The sequence below is a fragment of the Limulus polyphemus genome, unplaced genomic scaffold (genome assembly GCF_000517525.1).
Source record: "Limulus polyphemus unplaced genomic scaffold, Limulus_polyphemus-2.1.2 Scaffold2677, whole genome shotgun sequence".
In the NCBI taxonomy this organism is placed as follows: Eukaryota; Metazoa; Arthropoda; class Merostomata; order Xiphosura; family Limulidae; genus Limulus; species Limulus polyphemus.
The window spans coordinates 138,507-154,533 of record NW_013668287.1 but is presented as its reverse complement, the minus strand read 5'-3'; the positions used below and the strand labels follow the sequence as shown (position 1 = coordinate 154,533).

Below are 16,027 nucleotides of genomic sequence, written 5' to 3'. Positions count from 1 at the left end.
AAAAATACATTTCAACTTTTGCTACAATCTCCACTTCTACCTTCAAAATTCAATTAAGATTTTTCCTCTTCAGAATTTTCTAACTTTTAAACTTAAAAGCAAAAATATAAAATTTGAATAACTTGTACATGACAGTGGTTAAGTTTTGAAAAAAGCAGAAAAAGTTGGAAAGTAGTGTTAGGGTTAAGATTGAGAGAAAAAAGTTTTACTGAAAAAAAACTTCAAAATAAAAATAACTTCATACTTACAGGGTTATAAAAAAATGCTCAAGTTCTTCTTCAGTTTAATCATTAAAACAATATTAAGAATGTTTAGGAATCTTACTTTTTTAGCAGTTCTTGGAAGTTTGGGTTTAGTACTACTTTTCTTTAGCTGGGACTCAATCCTGAGGATCCCCTTCTTTTCTCGAATCCTGTTCATCAAAAAACAATTATTAAATTAGTAATCACAGAAGTATATCTTTTCCTCCAAAAATGTTATACTACCATTTACTTTTTGAAGAAAAATTATCATTCCAAAAAAAAAAGGTATTTCTTTCATTTTTTTTACTTCTTTCAAGATTCCTTATTCAATTTATGAATAGTGTAACATAATGGGTAAAGACAAAAAAAAGGGGGTAATATACTTACTTTTTTGCCATTTCTCTAACTTCTTTCATTTCTTCATCATCTTCACTTTCAGAAACATCATAAAATCCAGCAGCTGTTCTCAACTCCTCTTCTTTTTCTAATTCCTCTAATTTCTGAAGTTTGTAAAACCAGATTTAAACCTTATTAATTCCAACATACACATTAGTAGTAAACGACTTAAATAAAATTGATAAAAACTACCATTCACTTGATTTACCTGGTTCATTACCATAGCTGTTGATCATGAAAATTGATGATATACATATAGTGTCAAGGCCACTGCTATGTCTGTCGTATTCCAGTTAGCCTGATGAGCCCTGGTATTTGACAAAAGAGCTTGTCAGCACTGAATATGGCAGACATAGTGTGGATGATATATTATTCCACATTCTCCTTTGCTCATGGATTCTTATATAATGAATAGGAATTTTTTATTGCTTTCTTTTGTTCTATTTTTTTTTTTATAGATTATACATAAAGTTTATCACTCAAATACAATAAAGACAGGTAATTAGTTCAAGCTATAATGAAAGTTTTTGTATCAGTTAGCTTTCAAAATAGTGCGACTTCTTATCAAAACTGCTCAGATTTCCTCCCATATAGCAAAACATCAGCACTATTATCACTGGAACTGCTTTCCAAGGTGTTCAACCAAGATGTCTTACAGTAAACCAGTTTTGCCATAAGACAGAATTAAGTAAAGTGTAAATCTTGTACTTCCATAAAATCTATAATGTTCCAATTAATACCAGCTGAAAATAATGCTTATTCACCTACCAAGGTCTAATATTCACAAAAGAAAATTGCATTTTCCTAGAATCTTTACTCAAATTTCCAGAATTCTGAAATCTTGCCATGTTTGCACTTTCTGTCATCAAAAATGTCCATCAACAGTCTCACGAGGCACAAGATTCACAATTACCATCATGTAAAACATGATTCTCATAACCAAGTCCATTTTTTGTTCTAATTTATTTAAACAAATTATTTTGTGCAGAATTAGCTTGTTGAAACTAAAAATTCAGGACTTTCCACAAAAATAACTTAAAAACAGGTTTTTTTGGAATTTTAGCACTGAAAATCTTAGAACTTTTTCCCTTGACTTTCTACAATTTGAAGGACCTGCGTGAACCATGTATTTATTTATTCAATCAACTGATAGCCAGAACAAATGCAAGCATTATCAGATATTAATACTCTTGCCATTAATAAATACTTGTTACTTATAAAGTGATAAAAACAAAGGAAACCACCACACCTTCAAAATCTCTGGATCAATATAATCACAGACATTGTGTCCTTGCCATAGTTCTGGGAGTATATCATATTTCTGTTCATCTGGTAAATCATAATTTTCTGAAAATAAAATCAATTATTCTTCAGAAGTGGCCCTACAAATGGTGTAACAGCTACCAACCTGCTATACAAAGTGTTATACTCCTTCAATCACATCTTTTACACATTCATAAACCAAAGTTTTTTATCAAAGTCACATTACACATATTGCTTTAACTACATAAATTATAAAGAAAGAATTCATACCACTTGAAACAGTTCCATCATACTTCATAGCAGCATGCTTTAATTAATTAATAGGCTTTAACACAACTAATAACAACTGGAACTCACTTTTCATTTACAAAAAAAACTCAATCGTTAGTAATTTTCAGTTTCAACCCATGCATAGTTTTTTTACTTTTATTTTCAGATTCATAATTTAAAAACAGACTTATAGTTGGTATGAACTAGGATTAGCTTTCTTACATTTTAACAGCATACTGTTATAAATTTCAAGATAAATAAAATAGAACTATCACTACTTATGGGATGCCATTTTCAACTTAGTTTTAAGCTAGCAGATTTCTTTTGACGTGTTCCAGTTTCTACACATTTTAAAAACAGCAAATTTAATAAAACTAAGTTTATTTTTACTACTGTTAATAAACACGCTAATAAGTTGAATATGTACCAATTAAAACATTTTAATTTTCTGGGTGTAAAAATCTATAAAACATCCATTATACTAAGAATAATTTCCATTGTATCCATAATGACCAAATGAAAATATTTTTTACAATATATATATATGAAAGTTTAAAACACTTACTTTTCAAGTCAAGTATATACTCATCACCCAGTTCCAACTCTATCTCTCGTTCCTAAAAAACAAAATAAACTTTTAGATCACCTACTCACTGTTTTTTGGTATTTACAAAATCTCACCTTTTTTTTTAAAAACACACCTATGATGTTCTCTTATTTCAAGTCTATGCACTTGGTCAAGAAAGTTAAGTTGGCTTCATTCTAACTGCTTTTGTTCCTTTGTCATTCTATAATGACAACATTTGTTCTGCCCAAGGATATAGGGCTAAAAGGTGCAAATTGTGTAAGAATGTCAACAGCCAGTGTCCACCAATGGTAGGTCACACGATATCTTGAGGTTATGGTCTAATCTATATCGAGTGACCGTATCCTTTGGTAACCACTATTCACTATGGGTAAATCTGATGTTTCCCGTTAACCCTCTCGCTACTGGTAGTCAAATTGCACATGCCACGACCATTTAGTTACTTTCAAAATTTAATTAAGCTACTTTATTATCAATATGAATAAACTTGACATCAAAATGTAATTAGTTAATCAAATAAATCACCAATTACCCCTTATAAGTGAATCATTACATTCTCTAGGTCTTGTTTACTTTCTAATTTATTTGCCTCCAAGTACAGAGTTTTAATGCAAATTACTCATTATAATATAGATATTGCTAAGGCAGTCTTAATTTTTTATAGGTTTTAATTTTCTTTGTTTACAGACATAAACTTGAAAGTCAGGTCCACTTACCACACCCACTTCATATCCTCTCTTTCACATTACTTTTCTCTAACATCTTATATCATTTATGACCAAGAGAAAGTTTTAATCCAAAAAATTATCTATAATTTTACATTTTCATTACAGATTATTGTCAATTTTCTTTTCGGTTCAAAAGTTTATCTCACAATGATAGAACGATTATTACAAAAAGTAAGCTTTGGCAACCAAGAGCCAAAAAAATAAGACATTAAGAGTAATACTTTTTATTTTTCATGTATATTTTTTATTTATTGTTATAAAAGTAACTAATGTATATAAATTAGGACCTTATTAGGGTAGACAATATGTTGCCTCAATTTTCCATGAAGCATGCTCATGAACTATGTCAATCAATACTCAACAATACACAATACATGTTCACAGAACGAGTTACAACTTTTATGGCAGGATAATTAGTCAAACATCAAAATGGTGTATTTAAGAGTTTTACCCTCACAAAAAAGAAATTATCATTCTATAGGTATCTGAAAAACTTGTAGCATTCCACCACAATTTAATTCTTCGTATTTTCAGCTGACAACAGGCAGCTGGTACATAATTGAATAGTTGTTTAAACATTTGTTTAATAACAATTAAAAGCTTGGAATGGTCTATTCTTTCATTGGGGGTGTGTCTGTGAGCCAGACTAGTTTCGGAGATATACACACTATATTGAAAGTTAGAAGTATTAAATCTATAAAGACTTTAAACGAGTACAAAGAGGTCATGTGGTCGGTCAAATTGACCAAGCAATGTTGAGAGAGTTAAGTAAGAAATGTTAAATTTAAACACCTATTTCAAATCTAGAGTGAACTAATTAGTGGGAATACATTTCAAGGGAAGAAAGCCAGTCTAACCAACTCACGAATCAAGTGAAAGTTGCCCATTTAGCATTTAGTATATGCACTGTGTTTTCTCTTTGAATTATTAGTGTTTTCATTGTGTTACACACCAAGGCAAGTCTGTTGATTTCTTTGTTCAAACTTGATTTCAGCTCAATTAAGCATTAATTGTAATTTTTCTTGCTGTCCTTTCTTAATATTCTTGATGAATTCAGTTGAACTTGAATATACCACAGATACAAGAGAAGTAAATTTAATGACAAAAAACATACTGATTTCTTTTTGGGTTTGTCATCCACATCCATCATCATCTTCTTACGAGTTAAGGCAGCCTCTGGGATAAACGGTGGCCTCTCCTAAAATAAAAAAACAAATAGGTAACAAATACACGCAACACAAATGTGCTTAACATGCCTGCATACGTACTGCAAGCTAGAAAACATTTCAAAGCAACAGGCTTTAATATCTTGTAATACTGGGAAAAACTACGATAATTCACAAGTTTAATGTCCCCAAAACACTGATTGGTAACAGTTTGAAAGATGCATATATGACACTACTAAATCTAATCAGAGTAGTGAACCAAAATTATGATAGCCTAAAAATCAATAACACTCAAGACAAACTAATAACCTTATCACTACCGATAACGGTCTATCCACTTAAGCAATTGAGCTCAAACATCTATATACTGTCCAACAAAATGGCTTACCAAGACTAAGAAATGAAATTAAAGTTGGAAAAACAGAAAAGAAAAAAAGTTTTAACACGTTTAGCCAACCACAGCTCTTTGGAAGAAGCTAAAAAGAGAGTGAAAAATATATAAAACTGTTATTGATACAAGAATAGCATCAATAATAAAATTACTTTAGCTTAGTTTCATAAATTTAGTTTCCAGAACCAATTACCTGGTCGATTCCAATTAGACTACAAATTTAAGAGCTATAAATTACATTTTTTGGAGCTGATATAGATTACAGGCTTGAATATATTCATATTTCAGTTTGTGTAGAGATTTGCTTATTGACTCATGCATTGAAAGGTGAATGGATTATTAAATCAGTCTTCATGTTTCAAAACAAAATACATTAAATAATTCAGCCACATTGCCATACTAAGATCACTGCCAAGGCTCATTTTTTTACAATCAGAGGGGACTGTGTGTGTTTTGTTATAGCAAACCCTCGATTTTAGCATTGTAAATATGAATACTTACTGCTGTCCCACTCGGGGACAATCAGAGGACAAGTACTAATGTGTGTTCTGTATATGTATTTTCTTATATTATTTCTAAACGTTTGTATCCACTAGTTACTGCATGTTGCATGGTCAAGCAAGTGAGCCATGACTACAATCAACACATGTGACAACAAAATAAAACAAGAAATGATTACTTTAAGTAGCAGTTAGGGCCTTGAACTGAACCATCACCAGGTATCAGATAATATAAATGGGGGACATGGGTTGCTACGCATGATGTTAAATATCACTTTTGCCTGACATCAGCATCATATGCATTAACATTAAAAGGCTGCAAAACACAAACCATTCATCCAAGTTCCTCTTCAAAATTGATTCAGACAGATCCTCATAACCAAGTACACAAATAATTCTACTTCATATATATTACAAAGTTGCAAAACCAGGTTTAGCAATGAAAAGCAATAGTAATCCATAAATTACAGAAACATACAGGAGGTGCTGGCTTCAAAAACAGAAGATGAACATGGTAACAGTTGTATAAATTTTCTAAAAGTGATGCATGCATTCAATCTCATATATAGTGGGAAACACTGCACACTGAGCACCTTCCAAAATCTCACCTGTTGGTACATGTAACTTCAGCAAGTTAAATTTTTCTACATTGTTTTATAAGATCTTCGAGCAAAACTAGCTAAGGGTTATCAATGCCAGCCATCCCCTCATTTGTTACTGACGTACTAGAGGAAAAATGGCAACTCCTGGGATTAGACCATCACTCCCATAATATACCCATGATTCTAAAGTTTGTGGTACAATCTTGCAGCAATGGTATGCAAACCATGGATAATTGTATTCACAGTCTGGCATACTAACCACAAGGACATACCTGGCCCATTCTTGATAAAAATATGAACTTTGCAAGAGAAAAAAAAGTTAGATATTGACTACTTATTTAAATACAACAAAAAATTAACAAAGAATAGGTTTAAAAGTAAATGACCCAAATGTTATGTACAATGAAATTGAGAAAGACCTATGATAGTAAGTACTTACTATATGATCTCTTGATTTAGGCACAGACACATGCAACCTGTTCAATATGCCTGTAACTTTCTTTCCTTTCATTTTATGTTCTACGCGATGAGCCAAAAGACTTTCGCAAGCTTCATTCCGAAGTTCAATCACCCCTTCTCCCGTTACTGTACTCATCTCCATCACACGCACCTGTTCCTTTTCAAAATCTAGTATTTTCTAGAATAAATTTAATTTTTCATAAAATAAGTCAGAACATTTAACATTTAAAAATGTACAATAATTTGTTGTATAAGTTAAAAGTAAAATACACAATTAAAAACTCTATAGATGTTTCGGTGAAAAAAGTTCCACCATCTTCAGGAGACCAGAATTTTTCATGACAACTAAGCAACTCAAAAGTATATATACATACAAGTCAAATGGATTTTGATAAGAATTTAATTTTTTCCACATTAACTTTACAAAACTTTTTTAAATAAATAAATACTAATTTTAGTTTTTAAACTTAACTGTCTGGCTTAGCTCCTTCCAATGAAGCTTTTGAAGTTTTATAAAAAAAAAATTAATCTTATAACTTTAAAAGCATTTATAAGAAAGCCGACTAGACAGAGCCTCTAAATGACGATAGTTCTGCTAATTTATCTTTCTAATTTCTATTGCACATATGTAGTCTCCAGCACCACAGAACGGTGAAGAAACGGGAATATGTGCTGTTCAACAAAAATTACATACACTTCCAGCTTCCTACATAGATACTTTGTTACTAATCATTTATTACATACAAATATTGTGAGTACTTATTAATTATACAATATACTTGATATTCAAGTTTTGTTTTTTACAAGCTCAGTATGTAAAGTACTAAGTGAGACAATTTAAGGTATTTAAATACAAACTCTACATATGACGCAAAAAGCTTACATTCTTATTTTAAGAGCTTTGAAACATAAGTCTTTTGGCATGAAAGCAAAAATTCAAATATATTTATCCTTCTTAGGTTAGTCCTGTGAAACATTAACAAAGCTGCATTTCAATATTAGAGCACATACACAGTCTAACTCAGTACAGCTGATAACTTATTGTATGAAAATCATAATATTCAAATGAATGTAAAATTTATATTATCATAAACAAATCTAACCCCAGTAACACCACTGGTAATATTTTATGATTAAAGCAGTGTTAAGCTTGATTTTTTTAAGCCAATTTTTACAATTTATATACATTTCACCCTTAAATTTGAACCCATACTATTTTAGATATCTCATAATTTCATATTATGTTGCCATTAATTCCTTGGATGTTATAATCGGATTTATCCGACTAGACATTTATAGGCATTTGGTGCAACAAGCGGGATTTATAGTGTCACAAAAACTTTTCTTCATAGCGTGACAATCAGGATACTCGTACATCCTTGAATTTCCTGATTTTGTACCGCTTGCATACATCACCAAGCAAAAGTGCAACTAGTGGATTTTGCTATTGAAAAAGTACTGAAAAAGGTCAAATTCTACATTTTTTTGTTAGTGGATAATTGAAACTTTGAGAACCAATCCAAAATTTAAAGCACTGAGAGGGTTAATATACAAATTTTTTTTCAAACCTTTTGATGATCTTGTAATTCTTCTAGTCTCAGAACATCAGCCTTGTTGTTCACAACAATAATAGGCTATAATAAGATTGAAAATGAGTTAAATTAAAAGAGTAATTTTTACTTCATGTTAAATAATTAATGTTATGGTTTTGCACAGTAATTAACATTAAGATGTAAAAAATGGGGAGAAAATAATGCATTAAACTAGCATTGTACATATGCAAATTAACAGCAATTAAAGTAATAATTTTTCTAATTAAACCAGCAGTTTAAGTTGCAACAACTATTAAATTAAGGTAATCATAAATACAAATACCCTTTATATTGTATTACTTTAAAATTAAATCTACAAAGGGTATATACTCTATGTACCAATAACAAGTGGGAGCACAAGAACAGTTTAAAATAAATAACAATTTCCAATAATTTTCTACAAACACATTTTACTGAAATACTTTACACACCTAGCTATGAGTAATAATTTAGAAGATTGAAAGCCCAATTAGATTGTGGGAAAATGATGTTTTACTCAAATTAAAATATTTTCATATTTCCTAAATACAATTTTAACACCTTACGAACTATAAACCCACATAAAAACTTTACCTTGTTGGCAAACAACGGCTTTATATTGTGGAACAACTGGACCTAAAGAAGAAAATTTGAATTTTCTGACTTCAACACTATTTTGATACACATTTAATTTGCTAATTACATAAGATAATTTTCTATAAGCTTACTACTAATAAAAAAATCAGAGATCCACGTATATATTCTAATAGATTTTGTATCGAGAGGTATGTAGACGCACATCAACTAAACCGAAGTTATAATCACAATTACAAATTTACAAATATTTAAAGCTGCGATACTAAAACAAGAACTAAATATTTTCTGTTTTTGGAATGAAATTTATGTAACTACGCAAGACAGTTTATCTTTGGACTGTAAGGCTAATGCTAAGTGATATGTAACACTAGTTGATATTAATATCTTTAAAAACTTACCTACTTGATATAGGTTACACACAAATAAAGAACACAATTTGAGCGGTCAGACATTTTAGGTTACGTCAAAAGTTTCTAAAAACCTTGGAGTTGGATCTTTGTTCATCACACCTACTCAATTGGTTGATAATTTAGTTCTACAGGAATTTTTCTTTCATTATTGTATTGACAAATATTTTGATTTCTAAACAGTCAATAAGTTCATGTCAAGATGGATGGTTAGAATTTTTTTCTCTCTCGAGATATCTTTGCAAATTTGATGGTTTTTATCTCTAGATGATAAATTAGTGTGAAAAATTTATGTACACTTAAAAACTGTACTATTTTACACATACTTAAATATATAGAGAATAACCATACCATGTTTATTCATAATGTACTTTTAGCATACACAACATCATTTCCCAAATGGTCAGTATTTATGTATACTTTTATACATAATATTAAAACCACACCTGTTCTTCCAAAGTGTGTCCACACTGTTCTGATGCATCTAATATGTAGAGAACGCATGCTCTAAGATGAGCTAAAGCTGTGATGGCTTGCATCTCAATGGTGTTTCGATCTTCTAATGGATGATCTAATATTCCAGGAGTGTCGATTACCTTAGTATATAATGAAAGAACTAAGACTAAAACCTTGTTTTAAATGTAAAAACAAAATAAAAAATTATCTACAGGTTCCAGATTTAAAACATCCAAACCATATCTCTAAAAATAACCAGACACACAAGGAAACATCCACTATTATCCTCCTAACAATCTAAATTACATCACTAACTTGTGTATGAGCACTTTTCGCCTCCTATGAATCATGTATTTGGTTGAAGATCAGAAGCATTTGCACATGAACAAGGAATAAACTTACAATCATGGAAAAAGAAACTAGGCATAGAAAGTTAAAAATTAGATATTGAAATTCAATTTTATATGCATGGCAATACTATGCATTCTGAATTGCATATTTTAATTTAAAATAACTTATAATTTCTGAAAATATATTATCATTACTAAGAATTGGGACTAATCTTTGAGAAAGACTTCTACTGTGCGAGTGCAAAAGCTTAAAAAATTTCAGTTGCATGTACTAAATTTCTTGAAAATTTTTTTTATTTGTTATAGAAGTAACTAAAACAAAAATTAGAATCTTATTAGGTTAGATTTAAAGAGACCTGCAATACAGCTGTCAAATTAGTATCTTCACTGCTTCTTTAAATACAGGAATTTTAGAATAATAAAAAAATTCTAACCTCAGACACCAAAATCTAAGCCCACTTGTCTTAGGCCTAACACTAGTTAAGTCTTATTAAGTATGGCCTATATTTGATAGATATAAATTAACACTAACATGTGTACATTTTTCTGCTTTAGCTTAGTTAGGGCTAAAAGTTACCATACTTAATACTACCAATAAATAAACTTATTCTACAGCATAGCATTAAACCCTTTTAAAAACTTAATATGTTGTAGTATAAAATGTTTACTAAGAATATTTAGATCCACGTTTTGTTTATATCCAATGAAATGAAGTGCTGATGTATTTAAGAATGGTTTAAACTATACAAAAACTAATAGCTATCAACGTGTGGCCCAAGCAGGGATTGAAATATTACATTCCAGCATTCCCGAGGAATTTCGACTTTTTAGTCAGCTTTTCAGATTGGGAATGCATGATCCATCCTTATTCCTTTAGTTATGACAAATGAAAGTGAACATATTCATGGATTAAATAAAAATGTAATCTTCCTGATAGCTTTCACTCGAGAGAATACAAGTTTATTTCATTATTTCTATCCCTGCAAGCCTAGATAACCTCTGAACATTAAGACTATTATAATTCAGTTTATTTACAAAAGCTAACAACAGCTCTACCCATATCTCACCTGCCATCTGAGATACTGATAGTCTGTGTGCCCAATATACAAAGATTTCGTTGTAAAAGCATAAGGTTGCACATCCACATCTGCTCTTGTAATCTACATGTGGAACATAAAACAAAACAAAAAAATGTTGTAGAACAGATTGCTGCATAAAAGTGTTTGTATATACATATATATAAAAATAACTGAGAGGTCAGACACTTTAAGTCACGTCACTGGTTCCTAAAAACCTTGGAGTTGGATCTTAGTTCATCATACCTACTCAACTGATTCACAATTAAAGTTTTTTTTTGTAAACAGTATCTATGCTTAAAACAATTTTGTTCATTAAGAAATCTTATTCTTATCATTTTTCTTCATCAAATAACTTGTAATACACAGGTTGAGTACAAATTGTCATACAATCTCTGAATGAAAGCCTTGTAACATTTGCTGATAACCTGCAAAATTTCATGAAGATACATGAACATCATCAAAAGTTATAGAATTACTGCTCTCATGGTTACTTTGGTGGATATAGGCTGGGTGGATTCCACCCAGCCCGTACTCATAGAGTTAAATGGAGGTACGACGGGAAGCTTTATTTTTATGAACCCATACCCCCATGGCCTTGTTTCCATACAAAGGACTTTTTTGATTATGTTGTGTCCTGTTGCCTGGATCTCTTTCTATATAGTCATGGTGCGGTGCTCCAAGACCTATAGTTCATTAATATTCCTTTGTTTTCAAATGCTTTTAAGTACAAGGGATATCTCAACCTTCAAAATTTCAAATCTCCAATACATATTTTATTTTACCATAACTTTATATCAGCTGTGGGTCTCCTGTGACTTGCTGATTTGCATATTCAAAAACAGTTCATTGAAACATACTCAACCTTTTTTACTTATAATTGTATTTTAATAGGTTTAATAGCTTACCTTATTGATGAAACTGGACTTTCCTACATTAGGGAATCCACAAATTAGAAGTGTTCTGGTATTTGGATCTATGGATGGTAATCTTGAAATGTGTTGGCGCACTTGTTCCAAATACTGAAGAGACTGGTTTTGTCGTTTCATAATTGTGGCCATTCTACAAATACATATCAGTTTAGGAAAAAAAACCTAAAAATACCACAAAAAAACAATATAATCATAATTTTAAATCAAAAGTCTTCCTGTAGAAAATAATGACCAAATAATTTAAAAACTTGCACTTTATACTTCAGCTGGAATTCTTACAATAATTGTTGAAATGAAAAAATCATTCTGCTCAAAGATGTTATTTTCAATATGCTACTATAAACACCTTTAACTTGTAACAGAAAATATTTGTCAGAAAGCTGACTGGACAGAACCACTCATTGTAGCAGTTCTGCTAATTGATCTTTCTGCTTTATCTAACACACCGGTCTCCAACACCATCATAGTGAAGGTGTGGCTATCATAAAGTGTGTTTTAAGAACAAGTTGGAGAAATTTAGAACATTTTTGTGTAAGTAACCATTAATCATAAAATCCGGTTATATTATTTATTACAAGAGGCTAGATTCAGAATAAGTTTTAAACCATGAATCAGCTAAATATTTTCACAAACGATATCAAAGACATTGGAACTTGGGTCAAATGAGGCAAATAGAATAACATTCTAACTTTGTACAGATGAAAATTTTTTAAACTTGAACCACTGATAGTTATAGTAATATGATATTAGTGAGGTTTATACATTTTATGTTACTAACATATTGCACACAACAGTTAACTAATCTTGTATGTCAGTAAAATTACACTAACAGAGCTGACAAGCAAATTATTGTATAACTCACCTTCCCAATGCTGCTCGTTTCAACTGCTTACATCGATATAACGAATCTCCATATTTCAACAATCTCACATAGTCTCGTGCAACACTAAAATGAAATTTATTTACATTTTACTTTACATTTGTTTGCATGTTACAAAGCTCAGTAATTATTTGGAGTAATTACAATAATTATGTTTCTTTATTTCCACATTCTGTGCAACTTGTAATGTTTTAGGGACCCTATAACCATTAAAGTCATGGAACCACAAACAGTTTAAAAAGCCAATGGGGTATGAGCCACCAAAAATAATTTTAGGGTTAACAATGCAAGAATAAACATTAAGTTTGTGCCCTGTACATAAAAGCATCTTCAAATGGGACAATAACGCAAATAATAAAAATCAAATACAATAAAAACTTGTACTGTTAAATTATGAACATTTTTGTGAGTTACACTCAAGCTATCTTTTATAATCTATCATTTAATTACTTTAATAAAAATTAGATCATAATTACGTAATATGTCATTATCCAACCATTTATATTTTAAAATGAGTTGTATTTAAATTTTTTGTTATAAAAATATACTTTCTCTTAAACAATAGCCAAAACATTCAACAGAAAGTAGCCTAACAATAGTCAAAATGCAGTTTTTATTATTTGGTAGTTCACACCCACTCACACTGAAATACCGTATAAATTTTTAATGACCCAGTTTTAAACAGATTTTTCATACTACCTCAAAGAAATACATCACGACTTAGAAGACTAAAAACAATTATAACTATCCAAAATAAATATTTTATGCACAAATATAGATTTGTCAAAGGAGAAATGGAAGCAGAGTCCAGTGTATCCTAAAAACACAAATTAGATGGAAATTTTTTCACTAAAAAATTATGTACCCTAACTGAAACCAATGATATCTAATGTAAAAATTTTTAATGTCCTTGTTTACTCTAAACTTATTTTTCTTAAATAAATTAGCTTCTAAAATTTCCTGTTACAGAGGGTAATAGTTTCTCTGTGAATAAACTAAAAGTTTTAACATTTCATCTCAAAGGACATTTCCCTCAAATATTACTCCCCTTTTATTGATTCAATTTGCACATTTAAAAATCTCAAACATTATATTAAATTTAGTTGTATCAAAAAAAAAAGAACTTACTTAACACATGTCTAACTAGGAAATGACGATTACTGTCCAATCATGTAAATAAAACCACCAACAAAGATACATCTACTGATAAATTGTAAAATAACTAACAAGACCAATATCAGTTACTCTTACAGTAAAACTCAGCACTAAATACAAAACTTTTATACCAGTAACACTAATATGTGCAAGATAATAATACACTACATTCACAAGTCATTTCAAAGTTACTTTTACTCTGTATGTTAGTAATTTTCATTAAAAGATATCAGCTAAGACAACATATACATCATCTACCTTTTTGCAAATAAAAGGTACTAATTACTAACAATAGTTTTTGAGTGAAAATAAAGAATGTAGGTTTCATACTTATAACAAACAAACCAAAAATAAACATACTTATCTACAAGTTGTCTAGCAGTGTTCAGTTGACCAAGTGCAAGCTTATAATGATCTTTATCATACAACACATTCATCAAGTCTGCAAAAAATGGATGAATATCCTGAAAATAAGAGAAAGGTAAATTCTTGAACCATATTTGTCTCAAACATTTAACTGATCAAGTAGCACACAATTTGAAGCCAAATCAACTTAAATTTACCATTTTTCACAATGTTTTCAACCCTCACATCTATTTTTGTCCAATGATCAGGGATTGCATATGAAGTGCTCAGTACCCATATTAAAATGAAATACGCTTTTCTAATCATATTACTATCTTTTAAAAGCTATTATTTCAATATTGAATGGAGCAGCAAATTGTAGTCTGGTGTACGCTTGTACTGTATTGCTCTGAAACATGCTGCATCAGCATACAATGTTAGTCAAAACTTGGTACATACCAGAAAGAAAGAAAAACAAGTTGACAGAGGGTGCTGTCAGCCATTTGTTTTCTCTCTTGTAAACTGTTCAAAACTAGGGATAGTGACAAATAGCCTAAGTAGCTTTGACACAAAATCGACAAGGTGATCAAGTTTGGAGACAATGGGAATCAAACTATTGTATTACCAATTCACTGAAGTTAATATTGTGCATGCCCATTACTTGTAAAGCCAATAATAATTTCAATCTTTTGTAGTAAACAATTTGTAAAAAAAAAAAAGTTGCAATGTTTTTAGTTCATTCTTATCAATCTAACAAACAAGACTATGAAATGCTATTCATATATATATATACACACACACACACACACATATATATATGTACATAGTTTCATATAAACTTTTCTCATCATCCAACTTAACTGATTTCTGGTATTGAATGAAAAGCATTTTGGACAGCAACTTGTATGAGATACATAAAATGCTATTTTTAAACACCTCTGATTTTGTAAATAAAGAGAAATGTAGAAAAACAAAATCTTCATTTAAGTTTAATAGCATACTTAGAAAGATGAATAAACTATAGTAGTAAAAAACTACACATTCTCTTTTAGTTTCTACCGTATTTTTTCTGTAATGCATATTTGAAAATTACATGAATTTTACTTTGCAGACCTAAATTTGTGAGACACTACAAGGCTTAGAAGAGAATGTCAGATGTAAAAATAAGCTTTTCTGTTTAGCCTAACAAAACTTCATGAAAATAAAATGGATAAAATTCCATTAGATCTAGTGCTGGTACAAAATATGACTTTAGATCCAGTGCTACTTACATTAGCTCTAAGGACAACAATTAATTTTCTCATGCTGTGATTTATTGCTTTTAAGCATTTGGGGTTTCATGACATAAAACACCATGGCTATCTGTGCCAAACATAAGTAAATGATTGCTACTACAATGGTAAAAAGTACAGCAATACAATAATAAAATTAAAAGAAAATAGGCATAAAAAATTTAACATTGAAACTGTTAATAGTGTAGTCAGTGCAAAGGACAAAATGGCATTATTAATTATCTTTTTCAATTATTCCAACAATTTATTGTCACCAAACACCACTAATTAAACTTGGGGTTTTTGATTACTACTGTAGATCATTCCAACTGTCTATGAAATTAAAATCTTGCAATTATGTATTTGTTTCTTTTGGGTGGGGAG

At 30.2% G+C, this 16,027-nt stretch overlaps 1 protein-coding gene across 1 annotated transcript in view; it reads right to left on the bottom strand.

Moving 5' to 3' along the window:
• Positions 1–16,027, bottom strand: part of LOC106467609 (nucleolar GTP-binding protein 1-like) — a 28,670-nt gene that overhangs the window by 7,797 nt on the left and 4,846 nt on the right. The window contains exons 3-15 of the mRNA XM_013927973.2: positions 14,388–14,491; positions 12,855–12,938; positions 11,969–12,122; positions 11,052–11,144; positions 9,625–9,774; positions 8,769–8,810; positions 8,172–8,237; positions 6,584–6,781; positions 4,600–4,683; positions 2,737–2,788; positions 1,888–1,985; positions 630–742; positions 325–412 (exon numbers count right to left, since the gene is read on the bottom strand). Coding sequence (XP_013783427.1) covers positions 325–412; positions 630–742; positions 1,888–1,985; positions 2,737–2,788; positions 4,600–4,683; positions 6,584–6,781; positions 8,172–8,237; positions 8,769–8,810; positions 9,625–9,774; positions 11,052–11,144; positions 11,969–12,122; positions 12,855–12,938; positions 14,388–14,491 — 1,326 coding nt within the window. The remainder of the gene's footprint in view (positions 1–324; positions 413–629; positions 743–1,887; positions 1,986–2,736; positions 2,789–4,599; positions 4,684–6,583; positions 6,782–8,171; positions 8,238–8,768; positions 8,811–9,624; positions 9,775–11,051; positions 11,145–11,968; positions 12,123–12,854; positions 12,939–14,387; positions 14,492–16,027) is intronic.